The sequence below is a fragment of the Scyliorhinus torazame genome, chromosome 1, assembly GCF_047496885.1.
Source record: "Scyliorhinus torazame isolate Kashiwa2021f chromosome 1, sScyTor2.1, whole genome shotgun sequence".
NCBI lineage: Eukaryota > Metazoa > Chordata > Chondrichthyes > Carcharhiniformes > Scyliorhinidae > Scyliorhinus > Scyliorhinus torazame.
In genome coordinates, this window is record NC_092707.1 from 300,188,992 (window position 1) to 300,204,078 (window position 15,087).

General features: G+C 47.1%; 1 protein-coding gene across 3 annotated transcripts in view; it reads right to left on the reverse strand.

Moving 5' to 3' along the window:
- LOC140422922 (uncharacterized) overlaps positions 1-15,087 on the reverse strand; it is a 181,815-nt gene that overhangs the window by 56,157 nt on the left and 110,571 nt on the right. For all 3 annotated transcript variants that reach the window (XM_072507739.1, XM_072507738.1, XM_072507737.1), the window contains exon 4: positions 10,212-10,276. In XM_072507739.1, coding sequence (XP_072363840.1) covers positions 10,212-10,276 — 65 coding nt within the window. The remainder of the gene's footprint in view (positions 1-10,211; positions 10,277-15,087) is intronic.

The following is a 15,087-nucleotide window of genomic DNA, read 5'->3' on the forward strand; positions in this document are numbered from 1 at the left end:
ACTAATGTATTAATTCTCTGGCATTTGGAATAACTTTATAAGTGTCACCTCCTCCCTGGAAACAGCTTTCAACATGCAGATCAGTAATCAGGAGAGTAAAGTAATATTAAAATAAGAAGCTGAAAATGCCAGGGTGAAAGCAACAGCACAACTGGAGTATTGTGTATAGTTCTGGGCACCACACTTCGGGAAGGATGTGAATGCATTGGAAAAAGTGCAGAAGAGATTTACAACGTTTATGCTTCAGGACCATTCCAGGGCTCCAGTGGCGACCTGTGTGATATTTTGCAGGCCATAGCCCACAGGTGCCCATCCGACAGGTCACGGATGTCCTGTGTGCCCGAGCGGAAAACTACATCATCTTTGACATGGACCAAGCCCAACAAGATGCCCAGGCAGCAGGTTTTCTGCCATCGCCGGGGTGCCCAGGTCCAGGGGGTTATAGATGCTACGCATGTCATCCTGCATCCATCTGGGGGTGCCCGATGTTAACTGAAAGGGGTTCCACTCCCTCAAATACAGCTAGTGTGCAACCAAGAGATGAAGTTAATGCACATGAGTGCACGCTTCCCAGGGAGCGTCCACGACAGTTACATCCTGGGCAGTTGGTCATCCCCGGCCTCTTTGAAGAGCACCCCAGGATGGGCGGCTGACTCTTGGGGGATGAGGGATAGCTACTGAGGACCTGGCTAATGACGGCAGTACGGAGGCCGGAGACTGAAGCGGAGACCCGGTACAACAAGGCCCATGTAGACACCCGAGCTGTCATTAAGCGGTGCATCAGACTCCTCAAGATGCCTCGCCCGATGCCTGACTGCTCCGAGGGTGCATTCCAGTGCATCGCCCGGAGAGTCACCCACTTTGTGGTGGTCTGCTGTGCCCTCCACTACCTTGTACAGCAGCGGGCCGACATGCTGGAGGTTGGTGATGAGGAACATGTCACCACCTCCGAGGAGGAGGGGGATGGGGACGAGGATAATGAGGAGGAGCCAGACCAGCAGGGGCTGGAGGACGAAGCCGGGGAGGAACCAGAGGACCAGACGGAGGTTGCAGGGCAGGCAGCAGTGACGAGGATCCGGCAAGCCCTGAGGGCCAGGGAGGCCATCATACTCGCCTGATTCATTTAGGACCTGGTCCGTCACCCCCCACTCCCATTTCCCACCCTCCCAAGATATGTGTCACATCACTCTGGGATGCCGGACTATGTTGGCACTGTCAGCAGGTCACTGTCGAGGGCAGGGAGGTGATGATAACCCGCAGAGAGCTGAGCGTCAGTGTTCCTCAATCTATGCCATAGTCTGACCCCTGCCTGTCGGCTGAGTGCTCGCTCACACCCATCATCTGCACGTGGTGTACCCAGGAGAGGGACAGGGGCTGCCGGAGAGATGGGCTACCGGTTCGGAGGTTTGCCCACAGTGCGGAAGGAAGTGATAGAGTGCACAAAAGTGTTTCTTGCATTTGACAATTCCCCACTCTCCCAAAGGTGCCGGAACTCGGGGGAGCTGATGGCCACCATCCCCACCCCATGGGATGGGTCCAGGTTGGCGACCAGCACCCCGTCCTCCCACTCGGTGCCCATTGGGCCCAGGGGTTCACCTCGGGGCAGAGGGGCAGCTGATTCGAGCCCCGGCTGCCCCTGCATCATGTGGCTCTGCCAGCCCTGGCGGTTCCCCATGGTCCGCACCATGGTGTTCATGTCCTCGGCAATGCCCACCTGTGACTGGGACAAGCTCCGCAGCGCCTCGGCCATGCCCATCTGAGGACGGGATATGTCCCGCAGAACCCCATCAAGGCCCGCCTGGTACTGGGTCACATCCCCCAGCGAGTCGGAAATTCTGCAGAAACCATCACCGACTGCGCGATGCCTTGGACTCCTTCACTAATGGTGCCGACGTCGTGCACCAGGCTCTCCACTGCAGTCGCCATCTTAGCAGTGTTGGCCTCGGTGCCACGCATTGCCAGCGACATCTACAGTGCCCGTAGCTTCTGGGACTACTCCAAGCGGCTATGGATCTGTTGGAGTGACACTGACATCACCCCCTGAATGTCCCGACCGCACCCTAGCGTCTCCATCAGCTCCAGGATGACCTCTTCCACAGGCTCAGAATCAGGCTGGGACCCAGCTGGGTCCTGGGATCTGGCAGACCTCCAACTGCTGTCTTGCCTGGGGGTTCCTGCCTCCACCTGATGTACATCAGCAGCTGTGAGATGATCACCAGATTGTGCCCCAGAAGCAGCCTGTCCATTAACATTTCCCATCAAGGTGCATGTATCTGCGCTGGTGGAGGGTGGGGATGACAGCTGTGATGTGACTATTACGGAGATTGCAATACGGTCCTGGATCCGAGGCTGGACAGGTTGAGTTCTAGGTCTGGGAAGGTATCAACAATGGCAAAGGAGCTTCGGGGGTTCATGGAGCGCATGGGGGGGGGGGGGGGGGGGGGGGGGTCGTTCTGTGGAGATTTGGGAGCCGGAGGAGTAAGTATTTTCATTCTACTCCCATGTGCATAAGGTGTATACCCGGATAGACTTCTTTGTGATGGACATAACACTGCTGGCTGAGGTGGTAGATGCTGAATATTCAGCAATACTGGTATTGCTGAATCGCCCCACACTGGGTGGACTTGCAAGTTAGTAAAGGAAAGGCCCAGCACCCGCAACGGAGGTTGGATGTGGGGCTGTTAGCAGAGGAGGAGGTGTGTGAGGGAGGCCATTCGGGGATATATAGGGATCGGGGACATGGATGAGGTTTCGGCGGGGTGGTTTGGGGGGCATTGAAGGCGGTTATTAGGGGGGAATTCATCTCAATTTGGGCCCATAGGGAGAAGGCTGAACGGGCGGAGTTGGATAGGCTGGTAGGCAAAATATTATAGGTTAACAGGAGGTACGGTGAGTCTCCGGATGACGGGCTTCTGAAGGAGCGGCAGAGATTGCAGCTGGAATTTGGGCTCTTGTCCACAGGTAATGCGGAGGGACAGATGAGGAGGGTGAAGGGGTCAGTGTATGAAGATGGGGAAAAAGGCAGCAGGATGTTGGCGCACCAGCGGAGGAAACAGGAGGCGGCGAGAGAGATTGGGAAAGTAAAAGATACAGACAAAGGTGGTATTGGATCCGGCATGGGTAAATGATGTGTTTTGGACGTTTTACAGTAAATTGTATAAATCTGAACCCCCAGCCGGCGAGGAAGGTATGAAGTGATTTCTGATAGGGCTGGAGTTCGAGAGGATAGATGAGGAGTTGGTGGAGGATTTGGGAGCCCCAATTGGGCTTGGGGAGGTTATAGCCATGTTGGGGCGATGCAATCGGGTAAAACCCCAGGACCAGACCGATATCCGGTTGAATTCTAGAAACAGTTTTCTGGGCTGTTGGGGCCACACCTGGTGAAGGCTTTTAATGAGTCAAAGGAGTTAGGAGTGCTCCCCCCAACGTTATCGCAAGCATCGATTACCTTTATTTCGAAGCGGATAAGGATCCGGAGAGGTTGAGGTGGTGGTAGCCGTGGATGCAGAAAAGGGCTTTGATCGAGTGGGGTGGAAGTACTTGTGGGATGTTCCGGAAAGGTTTGGGTTTGGGCAGGGATTTGTGGATTGGGTCCGGTTGCTATATCAGGCACCGGTGGCGAATGTAAGGACAAACTGGGTTTGTTCAGAATATTTTAGTCTGTGACGGGGGACGAGACAGGGTATCCACTCTCCCCACTACTGTTTGCCCTGGACAATAGAGCATTTGGCAATGGCGCTGAGAGCATCAAACATTTGGCCGGGGCTAGTGAAAGGGGGGTGGAACATAGGGTCTTGTTCTGTGCAGATGATGTGCTCCTTTATATAATGGGCCCGTTGGGGGGAATCGCAGGAATTATGGGGATACTGGAGGAATTTGGGCAGTTCTCAGGATACAAACTGAATCTGGGCAAGAGTGAGGTTTTTGTGATCCGGGCAAGGGGGCAGGAGAGGAAACTGAGTGGGATGTCGTTCGAAGTGGTGGGAGGGAGTTTTAGGTACCTGGGGATTCAAGTGTCAAGGGACTGGGGTCAGCTTCATAAACTAAATCTGGGCAGGTTGATTGAGCAAATGAAAGGGGACTTTCGTAGGTGGGACGTGCTCCCGCTGTCACTGGAAGAGGGGGGTACAGACTGTGAAAATGACAGTCCTCCCAAGATTGCTGTTTATGTTTCAGTGTCTTCCAATCTCCATCCCCAAGGCATTTTTAGGAAGATGAATGTGTCAATCTCGGGTTTTATATGGGCCGGGAGAGCTCCGAGGCTAAAGAAGGTCCTTCTTGAACGGGGGCACTGGGAGGGGGGCTTGGCCCTTCCGAACTTTATTAATTACTACTGGGCGGATAATATATCAATGGTTAGGAATTGGGTAGTGGGGGAAGGGTCTGTGTGGGAGCGAATGGAAATGGCATCTTACAAGGGCACGAGTCTGGAGGCTCTGTTAATGGCACCTCTGTTGTTCTCGCCGGCTCGATACTCCAAAAGCCCAGTGGTAGTGGCAGCCCTAAGAGTGTCGGGGCAATGGAGGCAGCATATGAGACTGGAGGGGGCGTCAGTGTGGTCACCGATCTATGATAAACACCGGTTCGCTCCAGGGGGGCTGGACGGGGGCTTCAGGCGGTGGAAGCGGGCAGGGATTGAGAGATTTGGGGATCTTTTCATTGAGGAGGGTTTCCCTGGAGGAGCTAGAGGAGGAGTTTGAGTTACCAGGTGGGAATGGGTTCCAGTACCTGCAGGTACAGGATTTTGTCCGGAGGCAGGTCCCGAGCTTTCCTCACCTCCCACTAAGGGGACTACAGGATAAGGTGTTGTCTAAAACAGGGGTTGCGGAGGGCAGGGTTTCGTAAATGTGCAAGGGGTTCCAGTAGGGGAGGTGAAGAGGAAGAGCTGGGGGGGGGGGGGGGGGGGGGGGAGTTGGAAGTCGGGTTATGGGACAAGGCCCTGAGGAGAGTTAATGCATCCTCGTTATGTGCCAGGCTTAGCCTGATCCAGTTCAAGGTGGTCCACAGGGCTCATATGACTGCAGCCCGGGTGAGTAGGTTTTTTGAGGAGGTGGAGGCCAGATGTAGGCGGTGTGGGATAAGTCCTGCAAATCATGTACATATGTTTTGGGCGTGTCCGAGGCTGAGCGGATTCTGGCAGGGACTCGCAGATGTCATGTCAGAGGTCCTGGAAGGGAGGGTGACTCCGAGCCCAGAGAAAATTTGGAGTGTCGGAAGATCCGGGAGCCCAGGAGACAAGAGAGGCCAACGTTTTGGCCTTTGCCTCCCTGGTGGCCCGGAGACGGATTTTGCTGGGATGGAGGGACTCGGAGCCTCCAAAGTCGGGGGTTTGGGTCAGTGAAATGGCACAGTTTCTTAGGCTAGAGAAAATTAAGTTTGCTTAAGGGGTTCAGCACAGAGGTTCGCTCAGAGGTGGCAGCCGTTCATCAACTTCTTCAAGGAAAACTGACCATCAGCAAGGCGGGGGTGGGGGGGGGGGTGGAAGTGCCGAGTAAGGGCAGGGAATCTAATGTCTGGGTTGTTAGGGTTTAAGGCTGGGGGGAGTTGGGTGTGTTATTGTGAGGGTTTTGCGTGTGTTGGATCTCTGTTGTTTAAAATGTTAAAGTTATAAATGCCTAAATAAAATCATTTTTAAAAGAAAAAATATATTATACAATACCTAGCATGTTACTGGGCAGTAAACAAAAAATAGTTCAGCAGCTCAGTTAAACAGCTGTCCAAATTTCGATGGCGCCCTAACCATTGGCAAAAGAGGGCAGAGGTAAGATCTCATCTTTATAGTTCCCTGCATGACGTGCTTGTTCAGTGAATCGGACATTCTGAATTCTCCTTCTGTGTACCCGAACAGCAGCTGGAGTATGGCGACTAGGGGATTTTCACAGTAACTTCATTGCAGTGTTACTGTAAACCTATTTGTGACAATAATAAAGATTATTATAAAAGAGATTTTGTAAAATGGATGTATGCTTTTTTTACTGCAGTTCCCTGAATAATTATATTCTGATATTTCCTAGTCATACAGCAAAATTATACCTAATAACTCCTCCTCATTGTGCTATAAAGTGCATTTAAAGATAGGTCATATTCATCATGAAGTACATTTTCTGTGAATAATAATTATCCGTGGCACAATAATTAAAATAGAAGTATTACATTTCAAAAATGATTTGCTAATGCTACTTCACAGGCCAGGATTTTCCAGACCCACCTGCCCCGGGGATGGATAGGAACATCCAGGCCCTTGTTTAGTTCTGACAAACTGATTGAATCACCCATGTGGATATACGATATTTTTATTTCAGTTATTACATTTTCTAATTGATTAAAACATTAGTGACAGTAATGTGTTAATCTAATAGTCTTATACAAGGGAATTACGGTTTCAATGACCATTTGACTTCAGGGAGCAAATAATGGATTAGCTATTTATCACTTGTTTATAGGGAGTTCAATATCTTTCTTGCTGATGTCAAATGACCTTTAATTTGATGACAGTAATATCGCAATAAAGGATTGGGCAATTAATGTTAATGGAAAGATTGTTGTTATTTTAGAGTATCAATCTTTAATGAAGTAGAGTTTGGGCAGTATCACTGATCCAGGTACAAATTCCATTGAAAATTGCAGCCATTTGAGAAGTATTCTTTCTAAAGTGTCCTCTCATTATTGCAACGCACAAAATCTATCAGAAACCAATGAAATCAGGTGACATTTTAACAGATCATTTTTTTAAAAATGTTCCTTGACATAATTAAGAATGGTAATGGTGCAGCAAAAAATGACAAAATTATTGTTTTTAATCAGAATGCCTATCATTAGCTGTGAGTAACCCAATTTTAAATGATCTAAATTAGATTTTTTTAAATATTCAGAACTACTTTCTATCGGTATATTGCATTATTTTAGAACATTTAAAAGAATATTCAAAAAGCTATCAAAACAAAGGGCAGCATGGTGGCACAGTGGTTAGCACTGCTGCCTCAAAGCACCAGGGACCCGGGTTCGATTCTGGCCTTGGGTGATTGCCTGTGTGGAGTTTTCACTTTCTCTGCATTTGCATGGGTTTCCTCCGAGTGCTCCAATTTCCTGCCACAGTCCAAAGATGTGCATGTTAGGCAGATTAGCCATGCTAAATTGTCTCTTAGTGTCCAGAGGTGAAGTGAAGTTGTGGGCCTAGGTAGGATGCCCTTTCAGAGGGTTGGTGCAGACTCAATGGGCTGAATGGCCACCTTCTGCACTGTAGGGATTCCATGATTCTAATTTAGTAGTATCCTTGTACTCTGAAGAAACAGCTTATTTTTTAGACCCCCTTGAAGGCCAACAAATGAACGCAGTTAATGGAAATTCCCAATCGTGATTGATTCTTTCCAGGGTTGAGGCCTTTTTAAGGGGCAGGGCCAACTCCTAATGAAATGTTTATGAACTAACGCAAAAGACAGCAGAAACTCGATTTACTCTTTAAATACTTCCCATTCAAAACTCCGAGATCTTCTGTACACTAATCTTGGATAAATTGCATCAAGAAAACCAGCATAACCTACAGGGGAGACACCAACAGTGCCTTGCTTTGGTGACTTTACTGCAGCTTTCTGTTTCTTTCCTCAAATGTCCCAATTACTTTGACTTATTCCTTACGGGATACAAGGTTTTAATATTTTTTTTCTGATGATATAGACTAAAATATTTTGTCCCTTCCAGCCGGCGGAATCTTCCAGTCATGCCAGTGAAGAGCCCATGCGGCATGTTCCCTGGTGGCAGAGGGTGCGGGGCACACAAAACCCCATAGACATGACATGAGTGGAAGATCTCGCCACTGGCCAAGGGTGAGCCACCTCTGCCGTCGAGAAATATGCGGAGGGGCCAAAGGCTACCAAAGGTTCCTGTAGTCACTCTTCACACACATTTTGCTGGGAGTTTCTTTTCCTGTTTAAATGACCCGAGGAGAACTGGACCATACTGTATGCTTTAACTAATTAGAAGACAGAACAGTAGATGTATTTTTAAATCCTTTATACAATATGAGGATAGTTGATAGTGTCTCATGTAAACTTGATACGTAAAACAGGCGTGAGGCATGAATCAGCAAGTTGTAGAGCAGTTAATTTAACGCTAGTAAAGGAGAGACGTCATTATCTTACCCGTACCAAGTTACGTATAATTAAATTAACTTATTTTGATGTAGAATCAAGTATCTTGAGAAGATCTTAACACATAATTGGTCTTAGAGACAAAATATGGATAGCACTTTAATTAAGAATCATTAGTTCTGATGACAGGTCATCAACCTGAACGGTTAATTCAGTTTCTCTCCTTACAGGAGCTCCCAGACGTGTTGAGTATTTCCAGCAATTTTTATTTTTAATACACAAATCTTTTTCTATTTATACTTGTGTCAATCAAAACCAATCTATTTTGTATGTACACCAACGGGCAATTTACATTTCATCACATTAAAATCTATTTACCTTTTGTCTATTTACTCATCCACTTAATTTGTCCAGATACTTGAATTTTAACAATCTGCCCTACACCAGGACAGTGATTCCTCACTTAATATTGTAATTGTGTTCCTAAAATTACAGCTTCAAATGAAAGCGTTAAGTGAATCGTATTTTCCTATAACTACCAATTAAAAACTATAGTTAGCTTCTGTAGGACCTTTATCATCAGAAAAAAATTAAACCATTGTACCCTATAAGTTGAAATACGGTGAATTCCTAAATTCCAATATTCCCTCACATTCACCGCCTCTCCCACTCGCCGATTCTCCCGTTCACCATCCCTTCTGCCCCCCAACTCTCACACTCGCTGACCCCTCTCACTTGTCAACCCCTCCCACTCTCTAAACCTTCTGCTCACTGACCCCTCTGCTCGCTGTGAGCAAGGGCTCAGGAGAGAAGCAGTGAGAAAGAGAAGCCAAGTAAGTGAGCGAGAGGAGCTCCAAGTGGGAGAGTCTGGATGGAGGCGGCAAGAGAGAGAGGCGGTGAGTGGGAGAGGGGGGTAACAGGAGACTCGGAGAGAAAAGTAGCGAATGGGAGAAAGGTGGCAGGAAGGCCAATGATTGGGAGGGACGAGGAAGAAAGCAGTTAGCAGGAGAATGGCCCCAAACAGGAGGGGCAGTGAGCACAAAGGTGGGGGAGTCGGAGGGTCAGCAAATGAGTGGGAGCAGAAGGGAGGCAAGTGGTAGAGACCACTCCGAATGTTGAGGATCAGATCACCCAATGCCAGAACCACCCCAGAGCAAAACAACATTAAAACGGAAATCCCACTGTTAAGTATGCATACGAGCATCATTATATCTACGATGCTAAAGTGAAACAACTTAAAACAGAGCAACTTAAAATTTATTGGAATCTTTTAAGTTTTAAGCAATAGTACAGATGATTGAATATTCTATGGAATGTGTTATGATCCCTGGCCAGACCAAAGTTGTTGGTGAGATCCAGTTAGGGACCAATAACATTTTGTTTAAAGTATTCAAAGTTTGAGATCCAAGACACTTGCTCTGTGAAGAAAACCACTGGATACCACAGTTGTTGAACAAACAAAAATAAACTTTACTACACAAAGTTAGAAAGATAAAACAATTTACAACAACGACCTTATACTCTAACATTCAGGGTAATTATGAGGTACCAGTGAATTAACAAGTCCAATGTGGTCAAACACACCACACTACACAATAAATCCCAAATGTGACCCAAACAGATTCCATGGATTTCACAATAATCCACCTAGATATCTGTAACATTGTGAGTTAACAAGGTTAAACATCCTGACTTGGAAATATATCACCGATCTTTGACTGTTACTGGGTCAAAATCCTGGAACTCGCTCCCTAATAGCACTGTGGATGTACCTTCACCACATGGACTACAGTGGTTCAAGAAGGCAGCTCACTACCATCTTCTCAAGGGCAATTGGGGATGGACAATAAATGTTAGCCAGCGACGGCCACATCCCAAGATCAAATATAAAAGAGATATGTAGAAGGATACCGTCTGCTCCATTTACCAGATGAGTGGCTAAATTATGTAGTGGATTTAAGGCAAAAAAAAGGGAAGATGTTTCATGCAGGAAATGGTAGGATTAAAACAAATTGTAATCAAGTAACTGGGAAGAAAAACAATTGCAAGGTGAGGACGCCTCCGATACTACATATTGGAAAAACCAACAGGTCAATTATCAATTGCAATTTACTTTAGACTTACGATTGTTTGCTGTTTACATTCAGTTCACCATTCATTGGAACCAAAGAACCTCGACTGTTTCGAAGCTGGAAAACAAAATGTTTGACAACAGGTTTCACACCGAATGAGTAGAATGTCTTATATTTTGGAATCAGCAATGCGGTGAGGTGGGAGAGGGAAGAGGGTGGAGGGGGTGTGTGAATTAATGATAAGCCAAAATTTGATCAGTCCCCCTACAGCCCTACAGTGAAAGGAAATATAAAAATGTTTCCAAAGTGACTATTTGTGGATTTATTTGAGAAGGTAAATTAATCAGCTAATGATGGAAATCCAGTCAATATAATCCACTTGGTTTTTCAAAGTTTGTAGAGAAGGATAAATCCCATTGGAAGATTTACTAACTAGATGACGGCAGGCTCGGCAATAGAAAATAGGCAACTATCATTAGAAAAAAGCTTGGACTGCAGACTGTCCTGGTACAGTCCCACAGTTAGCATGCGGCCTTCAATGGAAAAGGGGTCAATGTAAGAATGCTCAAAAGTGCGGAGCACAGGGTGGTCATGAAAGGAGTGCTACATTAACAGTGCGAAGGTTGGGAATTTGATGCAGAGGAGGAAAGAGTTGCTGCTTTTCATTCATTTTTTTAAATTTCCAGCAGTTGGGGCATGTTTTATCTTGTCTCTAAACTGGGAAACTGTAAATTGGTAATACTTTCCAAAATTAATAAATTAAACTAGATAAACCAATTAGTTAATAAAGTTAAAATAATTGATTCAACTAAAAATGACCAATTAACCAAACAAGCAAATAAATAAATGAGGTTTGGAAGAGCAGGTGATGTGCCAAACTGCAACATGTGGAATTGTTGGACAACACTGTGAACCTGGACAACTGTATCTGCAGAAAGTGACAGGAGCCAAAGAAACTTTGGTTCAGAGCTACTGAGCTGGAATGTGTATTGCAGACAGCATGAGGTGCAGGAAGAGGGAGAGTTAGCTGGACACTTCATTTCAGGAGGCAGTCAGTAAAACTTTCAAGTTGGTCAATGCTCAGGGAAAGGGTGGTGTGACTGCAAGTCAGGAAGGTGTCCCATCATTTGGTAACGGAGAAATCTCAGTTTGAGCAACAAGTATTGATGAGACAGTGGTGTAGTAACATTGTCACTGGACAAGTGACCAAGGGTAATGCTCTGGGCACCTGGGTTCAAATCCCCCCACGGCAGATGGTGGAATTTGAAGTCAATAAAAATCTGGAATTAATAGTAAAAATTCCATTTGGTTCACGAATGTCCTTAAGGGAAGAAAATCTGCCTTTCCACAGTATCCACAGTAATGTGATTGACTCTCAAATGCCTTCTGAAATGGGGGTAATTAGGGATGGGCAATTGGGCAATAAATGGGCCAGTGACGCCCACACCCTGTGCATGAATTTAAAATATATATATTTTCCATTTACAATAAATTTCATAACTAAAACCATATTACCCACAGCAGATGTTACAGAAAACCAACATAACAAAAACTCAATCAACCGTACACACCTCATCCTCAAAGGAAGAGAAGAAAAACAAATCCCGAACTGCAACCCCCTTCCCCCACCACACTTTAGCTCGTAATTGACAGTGACTAATTCCTTAAAGTAGGTAATGAATGGCTGCCATCTCCGGTAGAACCCCTCAAGCGATCCCCTAATGGTCGACTTAACATTCTCCAGGTACAAGAATTCCATTATGTTACCCATCCATACCAAGTTGCTAGGCGGAGTAGAAGACTTCCACACCAGCAGAACTCGCCTCCGAGCTATCAATGAGACGAAGCCAAGGACGTCAGCTTTCACCCCCGCTGAGACCGATTCCCCAAAAAAGGCCACCAGAAGACAAAGCTCCAGATCAATATTTAGAATCGCTGATGTGGTGCTAAAGAAGTAGACCCAAAAGCTTACCAGTTTTGGTCAAGGCCAGCACATGTGTGTGCAGTTAGCCGGCCCACCGGAACACCCATCTCACCTGTCCTCTATCTCCGGAAAAAAGCCACTCATCTTAGCTTTGGTCAGGAGCGCCCAATGCACTACCTTAAGCTGGATCAGACCAAGCCGCGCACATGAAGACATGAGTTCACCCTACGAAGGGCCTCACTCCACACCTCATCATCCACAATAGGTCCCAACTATCTCTCCCACTTCGCCTTCACCTCATCCACAGGATCCGAATCCTCCCACAGAATCTGCCCATAAATGCCGGATGTTCTACCTTCCTCTGATTCTTCTTGAGAAAGGATCCTCTCCATTAGAGACTTCCGCGGATCCACGGGAGATGTCGGAAAGGCCCCTCGTACAAAATTCCTTATCTGGAGGTACTTGAACGAATTCGACCCCAAAACCCAAACTTCGCCGACAATTCCTCCAAGCTGGCAAACCATTCCTCCACACACTCTAAATGTGGCATCCAGTCTCAACGGCTCAAACAGATTTGGCGCCATCAGAGGCCATCCTCGATACGAATCCAAGCTTAAAGTGCTGTCTGAATTGTCTCCATATCCTTAAAGTGGACATGACCACAGGGTTCGAGGGGTAGCTTGCCAGAGAGAATGGAAGGGAGGCCATCACCAATGAACCAAGACTAGATCCTCAATACGGCCTCGCTTCCATCTGTCCCCAGATGGAATCTGGGTCACTGCACCATCCCAGCACCATCTCTGCATTGGCCGCCCAATAATAAAAAAGCAAAAAAGCAAATTCAACAATGCTCCCCCCCCCCCCTCCCCCCCACCTGTCCCTTTGAAGAATTGTACCCAGCCCCCCAAGGGCAGGGGATGTTACCCCACTTTTGCAAATTGGACTTAACCTTACTCACCAGACTTGCATAATTCAATTTATGGAGCAGGGCCCAATCGTGGGCCAACTGGATACCCAGATACCTGAAGCTAGAGTTGGCTAGGCGAAAAGGGAGCACACCCAAGTTGGTTCCCTTCCCTGGGGGAGTAAGAAGAAAGTACTCACTCTTTTCCAGATACAATTTGTATCCCCCCCAAAAAATGCTCCTCAGTAGCTCCATTATTTCACACATATTGGAGACTGGGTCCATAACATAAAGCAGCTAATCATCAGCATATAGGGACGCCCTATGTTCCACCTCTCCTCTCTTTATCTCTTCCACTCACCCAATGCTCTCAAAGTTATAGCTAACGCAAATAGGGTGGAGGACATCGGACACCACTGTCTTGTCCTCATATTCAATTGAAAGTATCCCATGCTCAAGGCGTCGGTACGAACACTAGCCAAGGGGGCCGAAAACAATAACCATGAAAGCAATTTTGGCCCTAGCCCGAACTTCACCAGGACTTCAAAAAGATATCTCCACTCCACCCTATCAAGTGCCTTCTTGGATCCAAAGACACAATAACCTCCGCTTGGGCCCAATTCAACAGCCCCCGAATATTGGCTGACAATTACCGGCAATCGCCCTCTGCAATCACCTCAGAAAGACAAGACTCCAGCCTTATCACCAATACCTTAGCCAGTAACTTAGCGTCCACATTTAACAGCGAAATAGGCAGGTATGATCAACATTCCATGGTGTCCTTACGTTTCTTCAACTGAAAGGAAATAGAAGCCTGTGAGTGTGTTGTAGACAGAGATCCCTGAGACAAAGAATCATTAAACATATCTACCGACTGATCCGCAAACCTCTTGTAGAATTCCACAGGAAACCCATCAGGCCTAGGAGCTTTACCTGTTTGCATCTGCCCAATACCTTTCAAAATCTCCTCAGGGCCTAACAGGGCTTCCAACATCTCCCGCCTCTCATCCCCCACCACTGTAAACTCCAACCCAGCTACAAATGTCAACATGTCCGCACCCCTCCCCCCCGCCCCCACTAACCTCTGCCATCCGCCCTTACGTCCCTATCCATATGCACCTAATATGACATAATCTCTCCTCTAATAACCGCTTTTAAGGCTTCCCAAAGCATGGAGGGCGAGATTGACTCATTGCTAATGGCCTTAGACATGCGCGCACAGAACCTCATATCCGCCAATAACATATCTAACCCTACGATAGGCGTTGAGTGGGGTACAACCCCAAAACCAAATCCACCAGATGCGGAGCATGATCCAAGATGACAATGACCAAATGCTCAACCAAGGGAGAAGAGACCAGAAAAAGTCAATCCTGGAATAAATCTTGTGGACTGGAGAAAAGGACGAGAATTCTTTACCCCCGGGTGCACAAACCGACACAGATGTGCCCCCCACCCCCCGCTCACCAAATCTAGAATTGACGCTAACAGCTTCCTAATAAATGCTGTATTGTCCCAATTCGGGGCATATACATTCACCAATACCACCAAAGTAGCTGCCAAAGACTCGGTGACCATCACGTACCTGCTACACGGATCCACCACAACCTTGTCTGCCGAAAAAAGAACCCATTTATTGATTAAAATTGCTGCCCCCCCCCGCGAATGAGTCTTCTGCGACAACACTACATCAGCCCTCAGATTTTTTTAGGTGCGAGAAAACTCTCAAATATTTTACTGAGCCCCCCTTACGTTCCAGGTGATCAACCAAACGGGGGCCTCCCACCCCATCACCACCCCCCCTCATCCCTGAGTCAGCCATTTTCACGTGAATGATTAACAAGCGCCTGCCCAGAGGATGTAGGCCCAAGGCCCACCCAAGATGACCGCCAAACCCATCCATAAAGTGAAAGAAAGAAAACCCCATAGTCACCGTCAGAAAACTAACCCTCCCTCCCACCCCTCTCCCCAGAACCAGACCCCACCCAAATGTACATGTTGGTTACATACCTAAAAACAGTACCCTCTCCTAACCAACCCCAACAAAACAGAAATGCGAGGCTTATTAACCCAAACAAAATTGGTCCAACAGGCCGCAGC